Here is a 25705-nt window from a genome sequence, read left to right on the forward strand (position 1 = left end):
CGAGGGCCAGCCGACTAGAGCATACAGGTCGCAGTGGTGGGTGGTATAAGGTGATTTGGTAACAAAATGGATGGCACTGTGATAGACTGCATCCAGTTTGCTGAGTAGAGTGTTGGAAGCTATTTTGTAGATGGCATAGCCGAAGTCGAGGATCGGTAGGATAGTCAGTTTTAGTCAGGTAAGATTGGCAGAGTGAGTGAAGGAGGCTTTGTTGTGAAATAGAAAGCCGATTCTAGATTTCATTTTTGATTGGAGATGTTTAATATGCGTCTGGAAGGAGAGTTTACAGTCTAGCCAGACACCTAGGTGTTTATAGTTGTCCGCATTTTCTAGGTCGGAACCGTCCAGGATGGTGATGCTAGTCGGCCGGGTGGGTGCGGGCAGCGAACGGTTGAAAAGCATGCATTTGGTTTTTACTAGCGTTTAAGAGCAGTTGGAGGCCACGGAAGGAGTGTTGTATGGAATTGAAGCTCGTTTGGAGGTTAGTTAACACAGTGTCCAAGGAAGGGCCAGATGTATACAGAATGGTGTCGTCTGCGTAGAGGTGGATCAGGGAATCGCGCCAGCAAGAGCGACATCATTGATATATACAGAGAAAAGAGTCGGCCCGAGAATTGAACCCTGTGGTATCCCCATAGACTGTGAGAGGTCCGGACAACATGCCCTCCGATTTGACACACTGAACTCTGCAAAGTAGTTGGTGGGGGGTGGGGGGGCAGAGCTGTTGGCCGGGGTTGGAGCAGAGCTGTTGGCCGGGGTTGGAGCAGCCAGGAGAAGGCATGTCTAGCCGTTGAGAAATGCTTATTGAAATTTTCGATTATCATGGATTTATCAGTGGTGACCGTGTTTCCTAGCCTCAGTGCAGTGGGCAGCTGGGAGGAGGTGCTCTTGTTCTCCATGGACTTTACAGTGTCCCAAAATCTTTTTGGAGTTAGAGCTATAGGATGCCAATTTCCTGACTGACTGCGTCTATTGGTTCCTGACTTCCCTGAACAGTTGCGTATCGCGGGGACTATTCGATGCCATTGCAGTCCGCCACAGGATGTTTTTGTGCTGGTCAAGGGCAGTCAGGTCTGGAGTGAATCAAGGGCTTTATCTGTTCTTAGTTCTGCATTTTTTGAACGGGGCATGCTTATCTTTGATGGTGAGGAAATTACTTTTAAAGAATAACCAGGCATCCGCGACTGATGGGATGAGGTCAATATCCTTCCAGGATACCCGGGCCAGGTCGATTAGAAAGGCCTGCTTTAGGGAGCGTTTGACAGTGATGAGGGGTGGTCGCTTGACCGCGGACCCATAGCAGATACAGGCAATGAGGCTGAGATCCTGATTGAAAACAGCGGAGGTGTATTTGAAGGGCAAGTTGGTCAGATAATGTCTATGAGGGTGCCCGTGTTTATGGATTTAGGGTTGTACCTGGTGGGTTCCTTGATGATTTGTGTGAGATTGAGGGCATCTAGCGTAGATTGTAGGACTGCCGGGGTGTTAAGCATATCCCAGTTTAGGTCACCTAACAGAACAAAATTCTGAAGCTAGATGGGGGGCAATCAATTCACAAATGGTGTCCAGGGCACAGCTGGGAGCGGAGGGAGGTCGATAGGTCGGTAGCAGGCGGCAACAGTGAGAGACTTATTTCTAGAGAGGTACATTTTTTTTAAATTAGAAGTTCAAACTGTTTGGGTATAGACCTGGAAAGTATGACAGCCTGCGAAGTTCTATCTCTGCGGTTGATTGCAACTCCTCCCCCTTCGGCAGTTCTATCTTGACGGAAAATGTTGTAGTTTGGTATGAAAATCTCAGAATTGTTGGTGGCCTTCCTAAGCCAGGATTCAGACACGGCAAGGACATCAGGGTTGGCGGAGTGTGCTGAAGCAGTGAGTAAAACAAACTTAGGGAGGAGGCTTCTGATGTTGACATGCATGAAACCAAGGCTTTTTCGATCACAGAAGTCAACAAATGAGGGGGCCTGGGGACACGCAAGGCCTGGGTTTACCTCCACATCACCCGAGGAGGAGTATGATGAGGGTACGGCTAAAGGCTATCAAAACTGGTTGCCTAGAGCGTTGGGGACAAAGAACAAAAGGAGCAGATTTCTGGGTGTGGTAGAATAGATTCAGGGCATCATGTGCAGAGAGGGGTATGGTGGGGTGCGGGTACAGTGGAGGTAAGCCCAGGCACTGAGTGATGATAAGAGAGGTTGTATCTCTGGATAAGCTGGTTATAATGGGTGAGGTCACCGCATGTGTGGGAAGTGGGACAAAGGAGGTATCAGAGGTATGAGTGGAACTAGGGGCTCCATTGTAAACTATAACAATGATAACTAACCTAAACAACAGTATAGGCATATTGACATATGAGAGAGACATACAGCGAGGCATAAAGTAATCACAGGTGTTGATTTGGAAAGCTAGCTAAGACAACATCGGGTGAGACAACAACAGCTAATCAGCTAAAACAACAACAGGTAAAATGGCGATGAATGGGCAGAGAGGGTCGGTTAACTAGACACAGGGCCTGAGTTCGCGGCTGGGGCCAACAGATAAATAAACAGAATGGAGTAACGTGATTAATGAACAGTCCAGCAGGCATCAGCTATATAGCCAAGTGATCATAGGGTCCAGGGGGCAGCAGTAGATGGAACAGGGAAGCCGCAGAGTAGTCGCTACTACGCTAGCACGCGGGCGACATGGCGTTTAAAGTTAGTAGCCCGGGGCTAGTAGAAGCGTCTGCTCCGACTTCCGACGGAGGCCGGTTGAAGGCACAGCGGATGGAGTATTCGTCGGCAGACCAGTCGTGGTGGTGCGGCGGGGAGCCGTGTCGACTAAGGATCCAAGCCAGATGGCGAAAGAGGCATTGTAGTCGTAGTAATATAGATTTTTAGCCGGGAGATGCACCTGGCTCACGGCTAACTGGTGCTAGCTTCGAGGCAGGGGCATTAGCCACTATAATCACTCGGTAGCATCGGTGATCCGGTGCCAAGGTCTAGAGCTTACGCAAGGATCCGGTGGAGTAGTGTGTCCTAGCCGTGTTTGGGTGGAGTCCGGGTGAACAACTGAGTAGGCCGGGAGGTGGGCCTCAGGGATAGCTTTGGTATTGGGTAACTCGTGGGTGCTAGCTAGCTGTGAAGATCAGGAGTAATGGTCCAGGGATTACGGCAGGAATCCGGTGTTGTAGTGGAGAGACAGTCCTTTACTGGTAGGCTGGCGAGTATTATCCAGGCTAAAAAATAAAATGAATAATAAAATAAAAAAGGGCTGTTATCTGTGCAGAAGGTAAAGGCTGCTAGCAGTGGCTAAACATGACTATAAATAGCTTGTAGCTAATTAGCTGGTTAGCTTCTGATGGCTAGGTGGTTCTTGCTATAAGGTCTAAAAATTTAAAATAATAGAGGTTCCATATCACATTGGGTGAGGCAGGTTAGTGCAAGGTATAATTGAACTAAAACGGCGAAGAGATTGAAAATAAAATTGAAATATATGCAAAAAGACGAAAAATACAAAAGTACACGAGAGGACGAACAAAACACGTCTCCACTGCTACGCCGTCTTTGGAAAAAATGGATTAGTCTAGTTGTAGTGTTTCACTATAGTAGTAAGAATACATGGATATGTCTTTTGTAATATAGAGAGACTTTTTTTTAGTCACGTAGCCTTAAATATTTTGCCAAATCAACAGTAATGAACGCACAGGCTTGAGTCTACAAGCTTTAGGTGGGAAGTTTAGCAGGACTTTAGCCTTCACAGTGGAATGGTCATCCTCCGGTAACCTGGTTCCTCCAGACCCTACCAGTACAATGCAGCACATGAACGGAACAAGGCACCGTCCACATGTGATAAAAACTTAACATGCATAATGTAATATGCCATGTCTAACAGAATTACAGTGTTAGCCCATGAAGCAGAACCCCATAGTCCCTGTGCCCAAGAACACAAAAGTAAGCTGCCTAAATTACTACCGGCCCGTGGCACACGTCTGTAGCCATGAAGTGCTTTGAAAGGCTGGTCATGGCTCACATGAACACCATCATCCCAGAAACCCTAGAGACAATCCAATTTGCATACCGCTCCAACAGATCCACAGATGACGCAATCTCTAAGGAACATCTACATCAGAAAGCTATTCATTGACTACAGCTCAGTGTTCAAAACCATAGTGCCCTCAAAGCTCATCACTAATCTAAGAATCCTGGAACTAATCACCTCCCTCTGCAACTAGATCCTGGACTTCCTGACGTGCCGCCCCAGTTGGTAAGGGTAGGCAACAACACATCTGCCACACTGATCCTCAACATGGGGGACCCTCAGGGGTGTGTGCTTAGTCCCCTCCTGTACTCCCTGTTCATGACTGCGTGGCCAAGCACGACTCCAACACCATCATTAAGTTTGCCAACAACAAAACGGTGGTAGGCCTGATCACCGACAACAATGAGACAGCCTATAGGGAGGTGGTCAGACACCTGGCAGTGTGGTGCCAGGCCAACAACCTCTCCCTCAATGTGATCAAGACAAAGGAAATGATCGTGGACAACAGGAAAGAGGGCCTGGCACGCCCCTATTCTCATCGACAGGGCTGTAGTGGAGCAGGTTGAGAGCATCAAGTTCCTTGGTGTCCACATCACCAGCAAACTATCATGGTCCAAACACACCAAGACAGTCGTGAAGAGGGGAGGATAATGCCTTATCCCCCTCAGGAGACTGAAAAGATTTGTCATAGGTCCTCAGCTCCTCAGAAAGTTATATTGCTGCACCATCGAGAACATGCCGACTGGTTGCATCACTGCCTGGTATGGCAAATGCTCGGCCTCCAGCCGCAAGGCTCTACAGAGGGTAGTGCGTACGGCCCAGTACATCACCGGGGCCAAGCCTCCTGCCATCCAGGACCTCTATACCAGACGGTGTCAGAGGAAGGCCCTGAAAATGGTCAAAGACTCCAGCCACCCTAGTCATAGACTGTTTTCTCTGCTACCGCACGGCAAGCGGTACAGGACCGCCAAGTCTAGGTCTAAAAGGCTTCTCAACAGCTTCTACCCCCAAGCCATAAGACTGCTGAACAGCTATTCAAATGGCTACCTGGACAATTTGCACTGCCCCCCCCGCCCTTTTTTTGCTGTTTATTATGCATAGTCACTTTACCCCACCATTTTCTACATCTACATTACCTGGACTAACCTCAATTACCTGGCCTAACGTGTTCCCCTGCACGTTGACTCTGCACCGGTACGCCCTGTTATAAAGCCTCGTTATTGTTATTTTGTTGCTATTTTACTTTTTTGTTTAAAAAAAAGTTTATATTTTCTTAACTATTTTCTTAACCAACAATGCAGTTAAGAATAATTTAAGGGCTTGTGAGTAAGCATTTCACGGTAAGGTCTACAATTGTATTCGGCGCATGTGACAAATACAATTTGATTTGAAATAGTTGCACAAATATGTCTGACACGTTGGGAACATGTGGTATGAGTGATGGTTGTGGAACACTGAAAGGAAACTTGATTTTTGTGGTGATATACAGCTAGCAACTTATGGCGCAAGCATGTCAGCTGTTTATTTCTTTCTTGTGATATTGTTAATATAAACTAAAATGTGACTATGCCCAGTTAGAATTTAATATCTAACTGGGCATACAGTATGTTAGTGACTCTGCAGTTGTGTAAGATCCACTAACTCTATTTACATTACACAACCAGTACCCTCCCTCCCTTCGGCCTAGTGAATAAGTAATGTTCTCTCTCTCTGTCTTTCCTTTGAAAAATGTAAAAGGACCCCAAAATAAAACTAGCATGGTTTTGGACTGCAGTGTGTGCTTGTTTCTCTCCTAGGTAGGCTAGCTGTGAAAGGAAGGAGCGACAGAAGATTGACTTGACTTGGCTACATGGATGACATTTCCAAAACCTCTTGTGTGTGCATACTCTGAGGAAGAGAGAGGTGTGAAGAGCGTAATATGTGTGGAACATAGTTGGAGGATTGTGGCTTGTGAACCAGGAGGATTAGCAGAGTAAGAGGTTGATGGAGATGTGCCTGATTCACAGTACAGGGACACGCCTAGTTGTACTGGGCTGGCCACGTTACCAGAGCTGGCACCTGGCATAAGCAGTCACTGAGGGACCCAGCCCACTAAGAATACCGACCAGACACGCAGGGCCCTGACCTCCAGGGGGGCCCCCAATTGATTTTGTTAGTCACTCTCAATCAGATATCATTAACATAGCTTAAGTCATGACAAAAAGGGGTAGAATTGCAGGAAATTCACTTTAAAACATATGTTTTTCTCTCTGCCGTCAAGGGTGGGTGGCACTAAAATGTTTTGCCCACCAAGTCTCTCTTGGGTCCTGCAGAAGGCTAGAGCCGGCCCTGCACGTTATGCATCCACGACAGTTCCTTGGAACCATGCTCTGAGGACAAAATATCCTCTCTGTTGGTGCCCTGGGGCTGAGGGGGAAATAAGATGCTGTTAATCATTCATAGACCTTACTGCCAGTTGGATCTGGTGTCATGATGCTTTGAGTGCTTAAAGTTTGTTACATAAAGACACCATCACTGGCTGGGCTAATGCTTTGGCATGATGCTCAGATTCAAAACACAGATTGAAGAAAGGCAAAATAGAACGCACATCCTATTAATTCTCTCATTTAAGTAGTTGCTGAAATGAATTTGGAGACCATATTTGAAGTTAAACACAGATTTGTGATGTCATGTGTGTTTAAGTCTGGAGTGTAGCTGTGGAATGCTAGCTAGCATGGGCTGCCTGGCCTTCTTGACGAGTCCAGCTGTGAGCAGCATTTGAAAGATCACTTTGATATAATCCAGCCCCCAGCTGTGTTCTTAGAACCACTGTGTATTTGTGTGTGGAACAGTATATTATGGGCCATACAGCTGAGTGGAATCCCCAGTGACTACTCAAACCCATGCATGACGTCCCAGGCAAAGAAGCAAATGGCTTTCATTTTCACTGGTATTTTTCTTGCAGTCTAGTTAATGCTCAATGAAGGGCCGGGACGATACCAGTATCGTGATATTCATTAGTGCCGCGACAAGGGAAACAAAAATCGAAAGCAGTCCTTATGTTGGAAACAAACATAATTATGTTTATTTTTTATATTTATTTGTCAACCTATATCACACAATATTTGACATTCAGCAGGTTTTTAAAGGCCAAAGAGTCGGGTCTGCGTCGTGTTTTCTTCTTTACCATAGAAGAAATATCGTCCCGGCCCTAGTAAAATGCACAGCTTTTTTAAAACCTTTTATTTAACTAGGCAGTTAAGTACACATTCTTATTTTCAATGACGGCATACAGATTTAGTGGCTTAAGTGCCACGTTCAGGGGCAGAACAACCGATTTTTACCATGTCAGCTCGGGGATTCAATCTTGCAACCTTTTGGTTACTAGTCCAACGCTCTAACCACTAGGCTACCTGCCACCCCAGTGAAGGGGCTACAAATAAGCAAGCAGTTTGGAAGGTTGTTTTGAATTGCTTGTGGATTGTGTATGTACTGTAGCTTCCAGGAAATGTGATTTATTATGTTGATTCAAATTAATGGGAATTTTTGTAGGGGTTGATCAATTATTATTTTTTTAGGGCAAATCAATGTATTCAAAGTGGATATTGATAACTTTAGACATCTTTTTAAAACTAAAATGCACTACAAATGTTAATTTCCTGCGGTGCAGGGAAATTCACAGCAACTAAAGTGATCATATTAAGATCCTACATCTGTAACTAGTGACGACCTTTTACATCTGTAAAAGGTGGTTACTAGTTACCACAGCCATAAAGTCGTGAACCCTGCCTATTTCTACAATTTCTCTTAGTTTGATTTTAAACCTAACCTTAACCACACTGCTAACCTTATTCCTAACCCTAAACTTAAATTCATTTTTGTTTTCATGAATTTTTACGATAGACAATTTTGACTGTGGCTATGGATAGTGGGATAGTTGTTATTAAAGGAGTACACACAAGTATGAATGTTTTCTAACGTATTCCATTCCCCCTCTAGTGTACTAGTTGTGTTGTTTTCCCCTCTGAGCCCAATAAGCAGGGACTGAGACATGTGTCCCATATGGCACTGGTTCTGAACCCTCTCCTCTGGGAGCCCCAGACGTTCCATGTATTTGTTTTATTCCACAGCTAGCAGACCTAATTCAACTAATCATCAAGTCTGTGTCTAGGTGAATCAGGTGTGCTAGTTCAAGGCTACAACACAATTGTTTAGGGGTCCCCAAAGAGAGGTTTAAGAACCTGCCAAATGGCACCCTATTCTCTACATTATGCAATACTTTTGACAGCCCTATTTATATGTATAACCTTATTTCTTTGTTAGCCCTGTTTGACAGCCCTCTTTCTATGTATAAGCCCTGTTTGACAGCCCTCTTTCTATGTATTAGCCCTGTTTGACAGCCCTCTTTCTATGTATTAGCCCTGTTTGACAGCCCTCTTTCTATGTATTAGCCCTGTTTGACAACCCTCTTTCTATGTATTAGCCCTGTTTGACAGCCCTCTTTCTATGTATTTGCCCTGTTTGACAGCCCTCTTTCTATGTATTTGCCCTGTTTGACAGCCCTCTTTCTATGTATTTGCCCTGTTTGACAGCCCTCTTTCTATGTATTAGGGATCCCCATTACTATTCCCGGGGTCTAAGCACATTAAGGCACTAACACTACATATAAAGCAAAAGATAAAACAGTACATCATATAACATTATTATATCACTACATATCTACAATACAACATGTATAATACCATCATTCAACATTATTACACCACTACATATCTACAATACAAATGTATTATACCACCATACAGCATTATTACACCACTACATATATACAACTTGTATAATACCACCATACAACAACATTACACCACTACATATATACAACTTGTATAATACCACCATACAACAACATTACACCAATATTACACATTACCACTACCATACAACAATATTATACATATATACAACATGTATAATACCACCATACAACATTACACCACATATATACAACATGTATAATACCACCATACAACAATATTACACCACTACATATATACAACATGTATAATACCACCATACAACAATATTACACCACTACATATATACAACATGTATAATACCACCATACAACAATATTACACCATTACATATATACAACATGTATAATACCACCATACAACAATATTACACCACTACATATCTACAATACAACATGTATAATACCACCATACAACAATATTACACCACTACATATATACAATACAACATGTATAATACCACCATACAACAATATTACACCACTACATATCTACAATACAACATGTATAATACCACCATACAACAATATTACACCATTACATGTATACAACATGTATAATACCACCATACAACAATATTACACCATTACATATATACAACATGTATAATACCACCATACAACAATATTACACCATTACATATATACAATACAACATGTATAATACCACCATACAACAATATTACACCACTACATATCTACAATACAACATGTATAATACCACCATACAACAATATTACACCACTACATATCTACAATACAACATGTATAATACCACCATACAACAATATTACACCATTACATATATACAACATGTATAATACCACCATACAACAATATTACACCATTACATATATACAACATGTATAATACCACCATACAACAATATTACACCATTACATATATACAACATGTATAATACCACCATACAACAATATTACACCATTACATATATACAACATGTATAATACCACCATACAACAATATTACACCACATATATACATAATCATACAAATTACAACATATGTATAATACCACCATACAACAATATTACACCACTTACATCTACAATACAACATGTATAATACCACCATACAACAATATTACACCACTACATATCTACAATACAACATGTATAATACCACCATACAACAATATTACACCATTACATATCATATATACAACATGTATAATACCACCATACAACAATATTACACCATTACATATATACAATACAACATGTATAATACCACCATACAACAATATTACACCATTACATATATACAACATGTATAATACATACAACAATATTACACCATACAACAATATTACCACCATACAACAATATTACATATATACAACATGTATAATACCATCATACAACAATATTACTCCACTACATATCTACAATACAACATGTATAATACCACCATACAACAATATTACACCACTACATATACAATACAACATGTATAATACACCATACAACAATATTACACCATTACATAATACAACATGTATAATACCACCATACAACAATATTACACCATTACATATATACAATACAACATGTATAATACCACCATACAACAATATTACACCATTACATATATACAACATGTATAATACCACCATACAACAATATTACACCATTACATATATACAACATGTATACAACAAATTACCATACATACAACAACATGTATTACCATCATACAACAATATTACACCATTACGTATATACAACATGTATAATACCCATACAACAATATTACCACAATATCTACAATACAACATGTATAATACCACCATACAACAATATTACTCCACTACATATCTACAATACAACATGTATAATACCACCATACAACAATATTACACCACTACATATCTACAATACAACAATATTACCATACAACCACTACACCATCTACAATACAACATGTATAATACCACCATACAACAATATTACACCACTACATATCTACAATACAACATGTATAATACCACCATACAACAATATTACACCACTACATATCTACAACATGTATAATACCACCATATGACATTATTACACCACTACATGTCTACATGTATAATACCACCATACAACAATATTACACCACTACATATCTACAATACAATGTATAATACATTGTAATATTGTTGTATGGTGGTATGTGTGTAGAGTGCATGTGTCTGTTCCTGTGTGTCTCTTCAGTCTCCACTCTTCCATAAGTTGTATTTTGAATCTGTTCTTTAAATCTGATTCTACTGCTTGCATCAGTTAGTTACCTGATGTGGAATAGAGTTCCATGTAGTCATGGTTCTATGTAGTACTGTGAGCCTCCCATAGTCTGTTCTGGACTTGGATTGTGAAGAGACCCTTGGTGGCATATCTTGTGGGGTATGCATGGGTGTCTTAGCTGTGTGCTTGTTGTTTAAACAGATTGCTTGGTGCATTCAGCTTGTCAACACTTCTTACACAAACAAGTAGTGATGAAGTCAATATCTCTTCCACTTTGAGCCAGGAGGTTGGCACGCATATTATTAATGTGTACATTTAAGGGCCAGCTGTGCAACAAAACTAGGGCCTGAAGGACCTGCCTTGTTGATTAGTGTTGTTAAAAAGGCAGAGTAGCACTTTATTATGGACATACATACATACCTCTCCCCATCACTCACTGGTCAACCCCAAAGCCAATTCCTCCGTTATTCGTCTTTCCTTCCAGTTCTCTGCTGCCAATGACTGGAATGAACTGCAAAAATCTCTGAAGATGAAGACTCAAATCTCCCTCACTAGCTTTTCAGAGCAGATCACTGCACCTGTACATAAATGGGCTGTTTACAGATGGGCTATCTACCTACCTCATCCCCCATACTGTATTTATTTATTTATCTTGCTCCTTTGCACCCCAGTATCCCTACTTGCACGTTCATCTTCTGCCGATCTACCATTCCATTGTTTAATTGCTATATTGTAATTACCTCGCCACCATGGCCTATTTATTGCCTTAACTCCCTTATCTTACCTCATTTGCACTCTGTATATAGACTTTTTGTTTTCTTTAGTTCTACTGTATTATTGACTATCTTTTGTTTATTCCATGTGTAACTCTGTTGTTGTATGTGTCAAATTGCTATGCTTTATCTTGGACATGTCGCAGTTGCAAATGAGAACTTGTTCTCAACTAGCCTACCTGGTTAAATAAAGGTGAAATAAAAAAATCTTAGCTACTGTTGTATCAACATGTTTTGACCATGACAGTTTACAATCCAGGGTTACTCCAAGCAGTTTAGTCACGTCAACTTGCTCAATTTCCACATTATTCATTATAAGATTTAGTTGAGGTTTAGGGTTTAGTGAGTGATTTGTCCCAAATACAAGGCTTTTAGTTTTTGAAACATTTAGGGCTAACTTATTCCTTACCAACCATTCTGAAACGAACTGCAGCTCTTTGTTAAGTGTTGCAGTGATTTCAATTGCTGTAGTAGCTGAGGTGTATAGTGTTAAGTCATCCGCATACATAGACACACTGGCTTTACTCAATGCCATGTCTTTGGTAATGGGTTATTGTGTGTATGAATCCTGGTCAAAACTAATGGACTTATATATATATATATTAGTGAATAGGGCTCCATTTGGGACGGAGACAAAGTTCTAAGGGAGCCAGGGTGAATCCGTTAGTAAAAGATGTCACCCTGGGGGGGGGATAAGGGCCTTTCAGACAGATAGAAAGTTAGCTAGCTGGGCAGCCAGGCAGTGCTGAAGTCGCCATGGAGACGTGGCCAGAGAACTAGCTAGGAAGGGACACGTGAGAATTCTGGACTGTAGTCCAGGACAGGGCACTCTGTTGTATATCCATGCTGCCAAGTCTCCCTGGTCGGCTGCTGCCTCCTGGCCTTGTGGGCACTGTGTCAGTGTAGGCTATTGCCAGGTAGTACCTTCAACTGCTGTTGTTGACAGTGATATTATGCATTAGTAGTAATACCTTGCTTTTGTCAGCCTTACTGAAAATGTCAACGCATATAATATTAACAGTAGAATTGGACAAGTAACTTGTAGTTTTAATGTGTTATGATTATACAAGTGGGTTGGTATACTGCAGGAGAGCAAAGCCAAGGACATACAGTGCCTTCAGAAAGTATTCATAGCTCTTGACTTATTCCACTTCCATTTTGTGTTGACAGCCTGAATTCAAAATGTATTAAACTATGTTTATCTCTCACCCATCTACACACAATACCCCATAATGACAAAGGGAAAACTTATTTTTAGAAATGTTAGCAAATGTATTGAAAATGTAATTAATTAATATCTAATTTACATACAGTACCAGTTAAGTTTGCACACACCTACTCATTCAAGAGTTGTTTTTTATTTTTTACTATTTACATCAAAGCTATTTCATAACACATATGGAATCATGTAGTTACCAAAAAAGTGTTAAACAAATCAAAATATATTTTGATGACCAGATGGGATGGTGTATCGCTGCAGAATGCAGCAGTAGATATGATGGTTAAGTGTGCCTTGAATTCTAAATAAATCAGACAGTGTCACCAGCAAAGCACCATCACACTACCTCGTCCATGCTTCATGGTGGGAACCACACATGTGGAGATCATCCGTTCACCTAATCTGAGTCTGACACAGACATGGCGGGTGGAACCAAAAATCTCAAATTTGGACTCATCAGACCAAAGGACAGATTTCCACCAGTCTAGTTTCCATTGCTCGTCTTTCTTGGCCCAAGCAAATCTCTTCTTATTGGTGTCCTTTAGTAGTTGTTTCTTTGCAGCAGTTTAACCATGAAGGCCTGATTCACGCAGTCTCCTCTGAACAGCTAATGTTGAGATGTCTGTTTCTTGAACTCTGACCCATTTATTTTGGTAGCAATCTGAGGTGCAGGTAACTCTAATGAACTTATTCTCTGCAGCAGAGGTAAATCTGGGTCTTCCTTTCCTGTATCGGTCCTCATGAGAGCCAGTTTCATCAGCGTTGAATGGTTTTTGTGACTGTACTTGAAATTTCTTGATTTTCTGTATTGACCTTCATGTTTTAAAGTAATGATGGACTGTCATTTCTCTGCTTATTTGAGTTGTTCTTGTCATAATATGGACTTGGTCTTTCACCAAATAGGGCTGTCTTCTGTACCACCACTACCTTGTCACAACACAGCTGATTGGCTCAAACGCATTAAAAAGGGAATAAATTCCACAAAGTACTTTTGACAAGGCACACCTGTTAATTGAAATGCGTTCCAGGTTACCTCATGAAGCTGGTTGAGAGAATGCCAAGAGTGTGCAAAGCTGTCACCAAGGAAAAGGGTGCCTACTTTGAAGAATCTCATAAAATATATTTTGTTTTAACACTTTTTTCGTCACTACATGATTCCATATGTGTTATTTCATGGTTTTGATGTCTTCACTATAATTCTACAATGTAGAAAATAGTAATAATAATTAAAAACCATGGAATGAGTAGGTGTGTCCAAACTGGTACTGTAAGTATTCACACCCCTGAGTCAACACTTTGTAGAGGAACCTTTGACAGTGATTACACCTTTTTGAATCATCTTAGGTATGTCTGTATCAGCTTCGCACATCTGGATTTGGGGATTTTCTTCCTTTCAGATTTGGTCAACCTCTTAAGTTTGCTGTTCACTGCTGCTCCACATCTATGTTCAAGTCTTTCCACAGATTTTCAATGGGATTCAAGTCTTTGCTTTGGCTGGGCCACTCAAGGACTTTCACATTCTTGTTCGGCAGCCATTCCAGCATTGCTTTGGCTGTATGCTTGGTGTCATTGTCCTGTTGGAATGTAAATCTTCACCCCCAGTCTAAAGTTGTTTGCACTCTGAAGCAGGTTCTCATCAAGGTTTGCCTGTGTTTGGCTCCATTCATTGTTCCCTCTATCCTTACCATTCTCCCAGCCGCTGCCGCTGAAAAGCATCACCATAGCGTGATGCTGCCACTGCCATTCTTCACGGTAGGGATGGGTTTAGACGGGTAATGAGCTGTGCGTCTCATCAGACCACAGAATCTTTTGGCTTATGCGCTGAGAATTTCACATACATTTTTTGGAAACTCCAGGCGTGCTGTCGTGCCTTTTTCTCAGGATTGGCTTCTGTCTGGCCACTCTCCCATAAAGGCCAGATTGGTGAAGCGCGGTAGAGACTTGTCCTTCTGGCAGGTTCTCCCATCTCAGCCAAGGAAATATGTAGTTCTGTCAGAGTGGTCATTGCGTTCTTGGTCACCTCCATGACAAAGGTTATTCTTGCCTGGTTGCTCAGTTTGGTCGGATGGCCAGCTCTAGTAAGAGTGTGGTTAGTTTAATATTTTTTTCAATTTCCCAATGGTGGAGACCACTGTGCTCTTGGAAACTTCAAACACTCTAGAAATGGTTATATATCCTTCCGCAGATAAGTCTCAGCACAATTCTCTCGGAGATCTATGGACAGTTCCTTGGACTTAATGGTATAGTTTCTGCTCTGACATGCACTGTCAACAGCAGGTGTGGTTTCTTTCTAAATCATGTCCAAACAATTGAATTGGCCACAGATGGACTCCAGTCAAGTTGTAGTAACATTTCAAGGATGATCAAAATAAATTGAATGCACTTGAGCTCAATTTGGAGTGTCACGGCAAAGGGGTGTGAATACTTATGTAAATGACATACACTACCAAAAGTATGTGGACACCTGCTCGTTGAACATCTCATTCCAAAATCATGGGCATTAATATAGAGTTGGTCCCCCCCTTTGCTGTTACGACAACCACTCTTCTGGGAAGGATTTCCACTAGATGTTAGAACATTGCTGTTCGGACTTGCATCCATTCAGCTACAATAGCATTAGTGAGGTCGGGCACTGATGTTGGGCGATTAGGCCTGTCTCGCAGACTGCGTTCCAATTCACCCCAAAGGGGTTCGATGGGGTTGAGGTCAGGGCTCTGTGCAGGCCGTTCAAGTTCTTCCACACTGAATTTGACAAACCATTGTCATGATGGAACAGGAAAGGGCCTTTCTCCAAACTTTGGCCACAAAGTTGGAAGCACAGAATCGTCTAGAATGTCATTACATGCTGAAGCGTTAAGATTTGCCTTCACTGGAACTAAGGGGCCGAGCCTGAACAATGAAAGACAGCCCCAGACCATCTGCAAAACCCAGATTCATCCATACAGTTGACCAGGGCAGCTCTCGCAGGGCAGAAACTTGATGAACTGACTTGTTGGAAAGTTAGCATCCTATGACTGTGCCACGTTGAAAGTCACTGATCTCTTCAAGGCCATTCTACTGACAATGTTTGTCTATGGAGATTGCATGGCAGTGTGCTCGATTTTATATACCTGTCAGCAACGGGTGTGGCTGAAATACCCAAATTTGAAGGAGCGTCCACATACTTTTGTGTGTGTGTAGAGATATATATATATATATATATATATATAAGTGTATTTCTGTAATTAATTTGTCATGGGGTATTGTGTGTGTGAGATTTTTAGATTTCTTTAATCAATATGGAATTCCGGCTTGAAGTCAATGGGTATGAATACTCTCTGAAGGCACTGTCGGCCTGCACATTGAATGAGAGAGAGAAGCCGACGGGCTGGCACATAGAGGAAAGGCAGGCGGGCCGGCATATAGAGGAGAGGCAGGCGGGCCGGCAAACTGACTGGAGGATTGTGGTCTCATGCATAGTGAGTTGTGTAATAATGTAATAGGTAGTGACGGATCACTGCAGTAAAGTAAGCTTGTCCTCCTTAAGAGACCTCCTTAGCCACAACAGCACAATGTGCGGTTGCACAATTGTGACCCTTGAAAGCGGTGATGGCTGAGCTCATTTGCATGGTTGTTTTGGAGCAGTTAGCTCTTCATAATGGCTAGTGTTTTAGTTGTTGGTGAAAAGGTGAAGATGGAAATTCCATTATAAACTTTCTACTTCTCCAAACCCCTTGTTCAGTCATTCATGCTCAGTCTTAGTCAATACAGTTGTCCTTGTGTTTGTCTAAAGGGGAATTCTTTGTTGAGGGTGCAAAACCTCTCCCCACACACTAACAATCCTTATGACTGAGGACAGATTTTCTGAAGGTACTGAATAAAGAGGTTAAACCACAGTAGGCAGACAAGAAGATCATTGAATTGTCCTTAGGGACTTTCTGTCCTTTGAAAGGAGAAGAACTGGGTTAACATATCATCTTTCAAAACCCCCTCTGTTCTCTCTGCTGCTACAGTTGCCTTTTCAGTTGAATGGGCCTTTGTTGTCAGAGATGTAAATGTTTTCAAGGGTGACGTTGCTTTTTCCCTGAGGCCCCATTCATCCACAGGGTATGAATACACGAATACACAGAGACTAGAGGGTGTGTCGTTGTGTGTGTGCACGCGTGCGCTGTGGTTTTAAAACATGAGAATGATTGGATGGCGCCTAGCAGCCACATTGAAACCCTTGTTGACGTCACCTAGGCCTACTCATGTGCCTACTGGGCCTTATTGCTGGCAGTAACTTTTATCCCATTAAAAGCTGCCAACTTTGCTACTGTCCACCCCACACCATTTATGTTTTGAGATCTTATTTCATTGCGGGGTCAATGGTGACACGAAGACAGATTGGCCTAGGTAAGCAGACACTCTTGAAACGGCCCGTATCATCAGCTTCTGAAATGGCCCATATCATCAGGCTTATTGAGTCATAGGTCAAAATGCTGCCAGGTTGCAGATCAAAGTGTCTACTGTGAAATCCAGAGCATGTAAGCAGTAAATGATATCCTCGTGGCAGGGCTGTAGACTTATCAGGGCCCCTGACTCTAATCACAACTGAAGTTCCAAACACAGTGATCAGTCACAGCATGCTTTGAGTGTTGCAATAATACAAGTGACTGGTGACATATGGACCGGATGTAGCTTAATGGGGTAGATGTAAGAAGGCTCTGATGGGCGTGAGATTCTTTAGGTCATTATTTACACACAAACCAGTACCTACAGAAGAACGGCCGGGTGAAAAGAGTACAAGCATCAAACGTCTCCTTGGCTTAAAGATGTCTGGAAATCTTGAGAGAGCGAGAGATCCGAGATCAAGCAGGAGAGACTCTGAGAGAGTTTCAATCTGCCAGTGATGGAAGGGTTGGAACAGAACGATAGTCAGTCAGTGACAGAAGGGTTGGAACAGAACAATAGTCAGCCAGTGACAGAAGGGTTAGAACAGAATGTTAGTCAGTCAGTGACAAGGGTTGGAATAGAACGATACATTTAGTTATTGACAGTCGATGCTTCTGAGCTGTTGCTCTAAATTAATCCAAGCTGCAGAAGAAATGTATCGACTGTCAATAACTAACTGTATCATTCTGTTCCAACCCTTCTGTCTTCATAGTTTTTTTCATCTGCTCTTTATTCCTGGCAGCTGGAGCCCCCTCAAGCTCCCAGTATTTTATGACTGTAGGGTAATATAGGAGAGAGAGAGAGAGAGGCGCAGAGAGGGGGAGAGAGGCAGGCACGGGCCCAAATGGGAATTGCAGAACTGCGGCAGTAGAACAGGGTACTGTAGTGGAAGCAGGGACCCCAGATAACAGACGGCCTTCTCCTAAAAATTGAAAAGCCCAACTGATTAATATTCCGGCTGCCGCTTTTAAACAATATTTCAGCACTTGGAAGTTCTATTAAAGACACGTATTTGCATCAAAAATGTGTTCCGATGACTTGAAACGTGTTTCCCCTGTTTTTAAAAAGTACTTTTAGTTCAGGCAGAGAAAGGTTAGAGTTCCAGTTAAGTGAGAAAGAACTTAAGTCCCCCCACCCCCTCTACTTCATTCCAGAATACCTACCTTTTGTCCCCCTAGAGTTTGGAACCACTCAACTGGACGTTTAATTTCAAAGCCCCGGCCTGGCAACAAAAGTTTCCACATTTGAGGCAGAGCGGCATAGAAGAAGAAAGTTGTTTGGCAACAAAAGTTTCCACATTTGAGGCAGAGCGGCATAGAAGAAGAAAGTTGTCTGGCAACAAAAGTTTCCACATTTGAGGCAGAGCGGCAAAGAAGAAGAAAGTTGTTTGGCAACAAAAGTTTCCACATTTGAGGCAGAGCGGCATAGAAGAAGAAAGTTGTCTGGCAACAAAAGTTTCCACATTTGAGGCAGAGCGGCATAGAAGAAGAAAGTTGTCTGGCAACAAAAGTTTCCACATTTGAGGCAGAGCGGCATAGAAGAAGAAAGTTGTCTGGCAACAAAAGTTTCCACATTTGAGGCAGAGCGGCATAGAAGAAGAAAGTTGTCTGGCAACAAAAGTTTCCACATTTGAGGCAGAGCGGCATAGAAGAAGAAAGTTGTCTGGCAACAAAAGTTTCCACATTTGAGGCAGAGCGGCATAGAAGAAGAAAGTTGTCTGGCAACAAAAGTTTCCACATTTGAGGCAGAGCGGCATAGAAGAAGAAAGTTGTCTTGCAACAACAGTTTCCACATTTGAGGCAGAGCGGCATAGAAGAAGAAAGTTGTCTTGCAACAACAGTTTCCACATTTGAGGCAGAGCGGCATAGAAGAAGAAAGTTGTCTTGATTCTGGCCGCAGACGCAGCCAGCAGCTATTGGAAATAGATTGTTCACTGTCATGTGTCATGTGCTTATTCTCCGAAGGAATAACATTACAAAGCTACTCTGTGTTATAGTTAGTTTCCATGCCAACTTTGAGGATCTGAGTTGTTTTGCATGGTTCTTGCAATGTGATTTTAATGTGTCCTCTCTTCTGTTTTTCCCTTAGGTTGATTTGTGGATTATCTGGACCAGAACTCACCGTAGCTGTTTGAAGGACCACAATGGCTGGGTACTCTAGAGACCTGGTTCAAACCTTGCCTTGACAACACAGTTTACAATTAAATGTGAGAAAGGAACAACCATCACATAACTCTCAGCACCAATCAGGTGTTTCTGGTCTTGTTGCGTATTAAATCAGACTTCATCAGACATCACCATGCCTATTCTCAAGCAGCTAACCTCGAACCAGTCCAAGCGTCGCTCCCGGGCCGACCTGACTGTGGAGATGATCAGCGCCCCTCTGGGGGACTTCAGACACACCATGCATGTGGGTCGTGGCGGGGACGCCTTCGGGGACACCTCTTTCCTAAGTACCCGGTCTGGGGAGCCGCCTAAAGAACAAGTGCCAGAGGTCCAGCAGAGCTCCCCTGGACCCAAACCAGGCCTGCTGTCCCGAACCTTCAGGAGCAGCAAGCGCTCCCAGTCGGTGAACCGCGGTGACATGTACAAGAACAACTCGTTGGCGCCCCCCGGTGGCTCGCCAAACTTTGTGAAGAACGCCATCTCCCTGCCCTACCTCAATGACGAGGACGTGGTAAGGATGGGCGGTGGTCAGCAGATGCCCAAGAGTGTCTCCTCCAGCCCCCTGAAGAAGCTGCCCGAGGTCGATGGAATCAGAAAACCAGTCAACGGTGCCTCGGCCATGGCTATGCTGGATCTGGAGTTTGACGAGCGTAACTTTGGAGAACTGACTGACCTGCCCCCATCACATCCTCGGGGTGGCGGGATGAAGCACGCGGAGTCCATCATGTCATTCCACATTGACCTGGGACCCTCCATGCTGGGGGACATCCTCAGCGTCATGGAAAAGAAGGGCTGGGAGGAAGACGACCTGGGGTACGAGGAGGGGAAGGGCAGTGAGGGCCGCGGGTCACCCCCCTTTAGCCCTCCCACCACGGAGGATGAGATCGAGGACCAGGTGGATCTACAGGCTCCAGTCAGGCCCCCACGCACCTATCCTCAGCAGAAGGTCATGGCCGACCCCCTCTACACCCCTCGCAGGAACTACCACCCCCACAGCCACCTGGACAGCTGCTCTGTGTCCTCCTCCGGCTCTGCCGCTCTTGAGGAGAAACCACTCCACCATCTGCAGGAGGGGGACACGGACAGCGCCAAGTACAGCTCTCGGGGGGCTGGAGGGGAGGACGATAAAGACTTCTCCTTCATGGACGAGGATGATGATGAGATCAGGGTGTAAAACAGAACAGGGCTGTAATGTCACCACCACAGAACGTGGTTAATAAGGACACCAGAACGTGGTTTGTGAGGTCCCCGAAGGAGACAATTATTTTTCATGAGTTTTGATGCTATAATAAGTCTGGGAGGGGTTGGGAGCACGATAAAGACTGGAAAAATCCCCACAAATGGATCTATCCTGAGAACTTCTATACGGGGACATCCTGTTCTGCTATACCTCCTGGATCAGGAATACACATACACCATCTGTTATTTAACCGTATTTACTCCTGTGTGTGTCCAACTGTTAATCGAAACGAAAATGCCTGTCCCATGAGTCCATTTCTCCAGCCCATTACAGAATTCCGTGTCGACCACTAACTCTCTCTCACACACACACACACACACACTGCAACTCTGAGACACCAGTTATTGGTTTGAGGGATTCTTTTTTGTAGAACTATGATCTGTCATTATGATGATCTAATCCCACAGTTCCAATATGTCATTAAAGTGTGTTTCTCCTTATAAGGGGATCAACCCTTATATCCACTCATTCAACATGAACCATATCCCAGCATTGTCTTTCCATTCAGAGGATTTCCCTTCATGGTTACCATAGCTACAGTCCTGGCTACAGTACAAGCATATTCCTTATTGCCCATTATTAGGTAAGGGAAAACTAACCAGCGGTCATGACACTGATTGTCACATTCTTTGAAAGCGGACATATGGAGATTGACAGAGGTCACAAAGGTCGACGCGTGAACTGTTGATCACCCAGGTGGCGGTGTAATGCGTGGGGTGTAGAGTCATGTGAGGTCACGGACTGAACTGTATATTTCCCACACTGCTTTGGAGAAAGGAAGTGAAATGTATCCCAGCATTCTTTGGGGCATTGACTGGATTGTATGTGTATGTGTGTGTTGAGTGAGGTGAGATGCAGTTAAAATATTGGTTTTGTTAATGTTCAAAGGGTAAATAAAGGTGGCTTCTCCTATGTTTACTACATACAGAATTGATAAGTTGGTCTTCAGGTTCTTAATCAATGGCACAACTTGGATGTTCATTATTCCAACCATTTGTCTGCTTTATTGTACTCTTCACTAGACATACTCTATACAGCCAACACACTCTGAAGTCCTAAGTTATCAGTTAGCTTGTTTCGTTTGTTATCTAATAACTACTTCTAATAAGGGGTCGATCATATTGTGCACTGTTTTAAGTCACCATGTTGATTGGAGGAATTTAGTTAAAGGTTGGATTTTGGTGATCTTTAGTTGTTCTAAAGCCTAACGTACTAGCCTACTCAGTGAGCCAGCTTAAGCCTTAGCTTTGGAGTTGATTAGGCTAGGTTTGGGTTTGGCCGTGAGTCCATGGCACTTTAGCTTAGATCAATGGACTCAGTCATATATCCCCTGCAAGCACTGCCAAGGTGTAGCAACAGCTCACTCCCTAAAACACTAACTATTGTACACAACAAATCGTTGTTTTGTTTCCATGTAAATGTTTTAAATTAACTTGACTCATTATTAAATACAAAAAAATGAAAATTTTGAAAATAAATGGCCTTTTTGTAGAAGCTTTCATGACCAGTAGTGCTTTTATTGTACAAATGTTTAGAAACCGATGGAAACAAATACATAACTCACAGGAGCAGAGATGGTGGTTGTGAACAAGAGAAGTGACCGTAAAGTAGACTGTCATATCTATGTGGTCATCTCTTCCCCCGTACACACCCTAGGCTTGTAGGATCAGGAGAAAGAGAGGAGTTTGAAGGGAGGAGGGTATCAGTAATAGGAGAACACTAGTTATAAGTGACAATATTACCCTCCTCTCGCCATTGTGCCACGCAGACCTGGCTACTGTAGGAGCAGATTGAATCAGCACACCCTCTGGCTTCCCTCTCATTCATAAACATACTGTAGGAGCAGATTGAATCAGCACACCCTCTGGCTTCCCTCTCATTCATAAACATACTGTAGGAGCAGATTGAATCAACACACCCTCTGGCTTCCCTCTCATTCATAAACATACTGTAGGAGCAGATTGAATCAGCACACCCTCTGGCTTCCCTCTCATTCATAAACATACTCTAGGAGCAGATTGAATCAGCACACCCTCTGGCTTCCCCCCACCCTCTCATTCATAAACATACTGTAGGAGCAGATTGAATCAGCACACCCTCTGGCTTCCCTCCACCCTCTCATTCATAAACATACTGTAGGAGCAGATTGAATCAGCACACCCTCTGGCTTCCCTCCATCCTGTCATTCATGAACTTAGTTGGCTGATCGGTCGGTAACCAAACCAACGACTCATCCATTCATGAGTCATATGTTTGGGAAAGGAAAAGACAGGCGCGCCTGTTCCCTTTCCCTTTACATTCCTCCGACAGTATATGCATCCCAAATTGCACCCTATTCCCTATATAGCGCACTACTTTTGACCAGGGCCCATAAGGCTCTGGACAAAAGTAGTGTACTATATTGGGAATAGGGTGCCATTTAGGATGAATGAAGTGTGACTATAGGTCCCCCTCCCTCTCATTAATTTGGTCAGATAAAAATCTAATCTGTTAAAGTAAAGCAGAAGTCCCTGCTCACACCTTCCTGGATCCCTGAGTATTTTCGCGTTCAAAACAACTGGGAATCTCTGAACTAAGTCTGATTGGGAAAATAATTTTGAACAGTCATCCAAGTCGGAAACTTGGGCATCTTTCTAAAACTGACTTTATTTTCCGACCTGAAGATCATTGATGTTGCGATTTGACCTAGTTTTTTCCTCAGAGTTCCCAGTTGTCATAATCTATTCATGCTTGAGTGAGAGAAAATCACATTTGTGCCATATGTGACACTGGGGATCACTGTTTTTGTTCCCTGTTATGGTGTTGGTTGGTTGTTTGGAGGGGGGAACACATTATCCAATGGTATTAGGTCAGGGGAGGAACCTAATGCCAGGTAGGATGTGACATCACTCAACCATATGTTCATGCTATGTATGTTTGAGTTCCATGTGTACATGTCTGTATTAAAGAGAGATCGGTTCAGAGATTAAAATGACCAGGTGGAAATGTGCCAAGTATGTATGTAATCATCCTCTGACATGTCATATTGAGTCTTGATGTCTGAAGGAAACATTTACGGGCTACAGCAGTACAGGGAACTTAAATCTCAGGCCTCTCACGCTGTTCATTTGTAAATGGGCCAAATTTGGGATTTCTTTGTTATGTTCTTATTGTTTTAAACTCAGTTGCTTGTTCCATTGTTGTAGAATATGTCTATGGAAAGTGGGTTAAACTGTTGCAATCACTTAGCTGTTCTTCACCAATGCTGGGACACTTTATAAAGAACCTTTTAATTTTCTATCAAAGCACTCATACCTGTCCACCCCCATTTTATTTGCTACTGAAGTGAAGTAGATAAATACTAATGGTGCCATCCATGATGGGGGGGTCATACAAGGGGAAGGGATTGTGAAAAAGAACTGGCTTAAAGGTTCAGCTGGAGAGTGTTTAATTTTTTTCTACTCTGTGGCTGGTTTTTATGCCAGGTATCTGCTACTTTTCTTTTTCTTTCTCATTCTACTGTGTGTATATACTGAACAAAAATATAAATGTAACATGCAACAATTTCAAAGATTTCACTGAGTTATAGTTCATGAGGAAATCAGTCAGTTGAAATAAAGCCATTAGGCCCTAATCTATGGATTTCAATGACTGCGAAGGTCAAAGATACCTTAAAAAAAACGGGCCTCAGTATGGGCCGTCACAGTATCACTGTACATTAAAATTTCCATCGATTTAAAATGAAATTAATTCAACTGTAGCTTATGCCTGCCCATACCATAACCCCACCACCACCATGGGGAACTCTGTTCACAATGTTGACATCAGCAAACCGCTCGCCTACACAACGCCATACACGTGGTATGCGGTTGTGAGGCCGGTTGGACATACTGCCCAATTCTCTAAAACAACGTTGGAGATGTCTTATGGTAAACAATTTAACATTAAAATATCTGGCAACAGCTCTGGTGAACATTCCTGCAGTCAGCATGCTAATTGCATGCTTCCTCAAAACTTGAGACATATGTGGCATTGTGTTATGTGCACATTTCAGTGGCCTTTCATTTTCCCCAGCACAAGGTGCATCTGTGTATTGATCAGGCTGTTTAATCAGCTTCTTGATATGCCACCCCTGTCAGGTGAATGGATTATCTTGTCAAATGAGAAATGCTCACTAACAGGGATGTTAACACATTTTTGCACAAAATTGAGAGAAATTTTGTGCGTATGGAACATTTCTGGGATCTTTTGTTTCAGCTCATGAAACATGGGACCAACACTTTACATTTTGTGTTTATGTTTTCGTTCAGTGTATTTACCTCCCTCACACGTCCTCCTCTTTTGAAATACCAGCTATATTTTTCAATAAAAAGAAAGTTGGTCATCTTTATATGGAGCGGTGTTGTGGCTCATTTCGTATTCTGAGTTATGTTAGGTTCCCATAGGGACAGATAGACAACATGTTTCATAGAGAAAACACTTGAACAAGTCCGTTCATGTTTTATTTATGCAGTTAGCAGCATAAGGGGCTGAGGTGGAACTTGTGTAAGACGCTGGTATTCACACTCAGTGTTGCCAGAGATGCTCCTCTCCATCAAGTCCACACACTTCACATACAGTTCGACATAAAAATACAGCCAATCTGTGTTTCTTACCAAATAAACCTCAAGTTTAAATTATAACTGCTATACAGATCATTGGTAAGGACGTTCTCTAAGCATAGACAGGCTAGAATAGCTGTATTGATAGGGAGTGCATTGTATAATCTAATCTATTGTGTTAGCTTTTTGTCTGCCAGATTCAGTACAGATCGTTAATCCCAGAAAATTGTCAAGCTTATTTTTTCTTGCTGA

General features: G+C 42.6%; 1 protein-coding gene across 2 annotated transcripts in view; it reads left to right on the forward strand.

Annotated features, from left to right (window-relative positions):
• LOC112246368 (cdc42 effector protein 4) overlaps window positions 1-22915 on the forward strand; it is a 43014-nt gene extending 20099 nt beyond the window's left edge. For both annotated transcript variants that reach the window (XM_024414668.2, XM_024414667.2), the window contains exon 2: window positions 19557-22915. In XM_024414668.2, coding sequence (XP_024270436.1) covers window positions 19767-20807 — 1041 coding nt within the window. In that variant the 5' untranslated portion in view covers window positions 19557-19766 and the 3' untranslated portion in view covers window positions 20808-22915. The remainder of the gene's footprint in view (window positions 1-19556) is intronic.
• The last annotated feature ends 2790 nt before the right edge of the window (window positions 22916-25705 follow it).

The sequence above is a fragment of the Oncorhynchus tshawytscha genome, linkage group LG01 (genome assembly GCF_018296145.1).
Source record: "Oncorhynchus tshawytscha isolate Ot180627B linkage group LG01, Otsh_v2.0, whole genome shotgun sequence".
Taxonomy (NCBI): domain Eukaryota; kingdom Metazoa; phylum Chordata; class Actinopteri; order Salmoniformes; family Salmonidae; genus Oncorhynchus; species Oncorhynchus tshawytscha.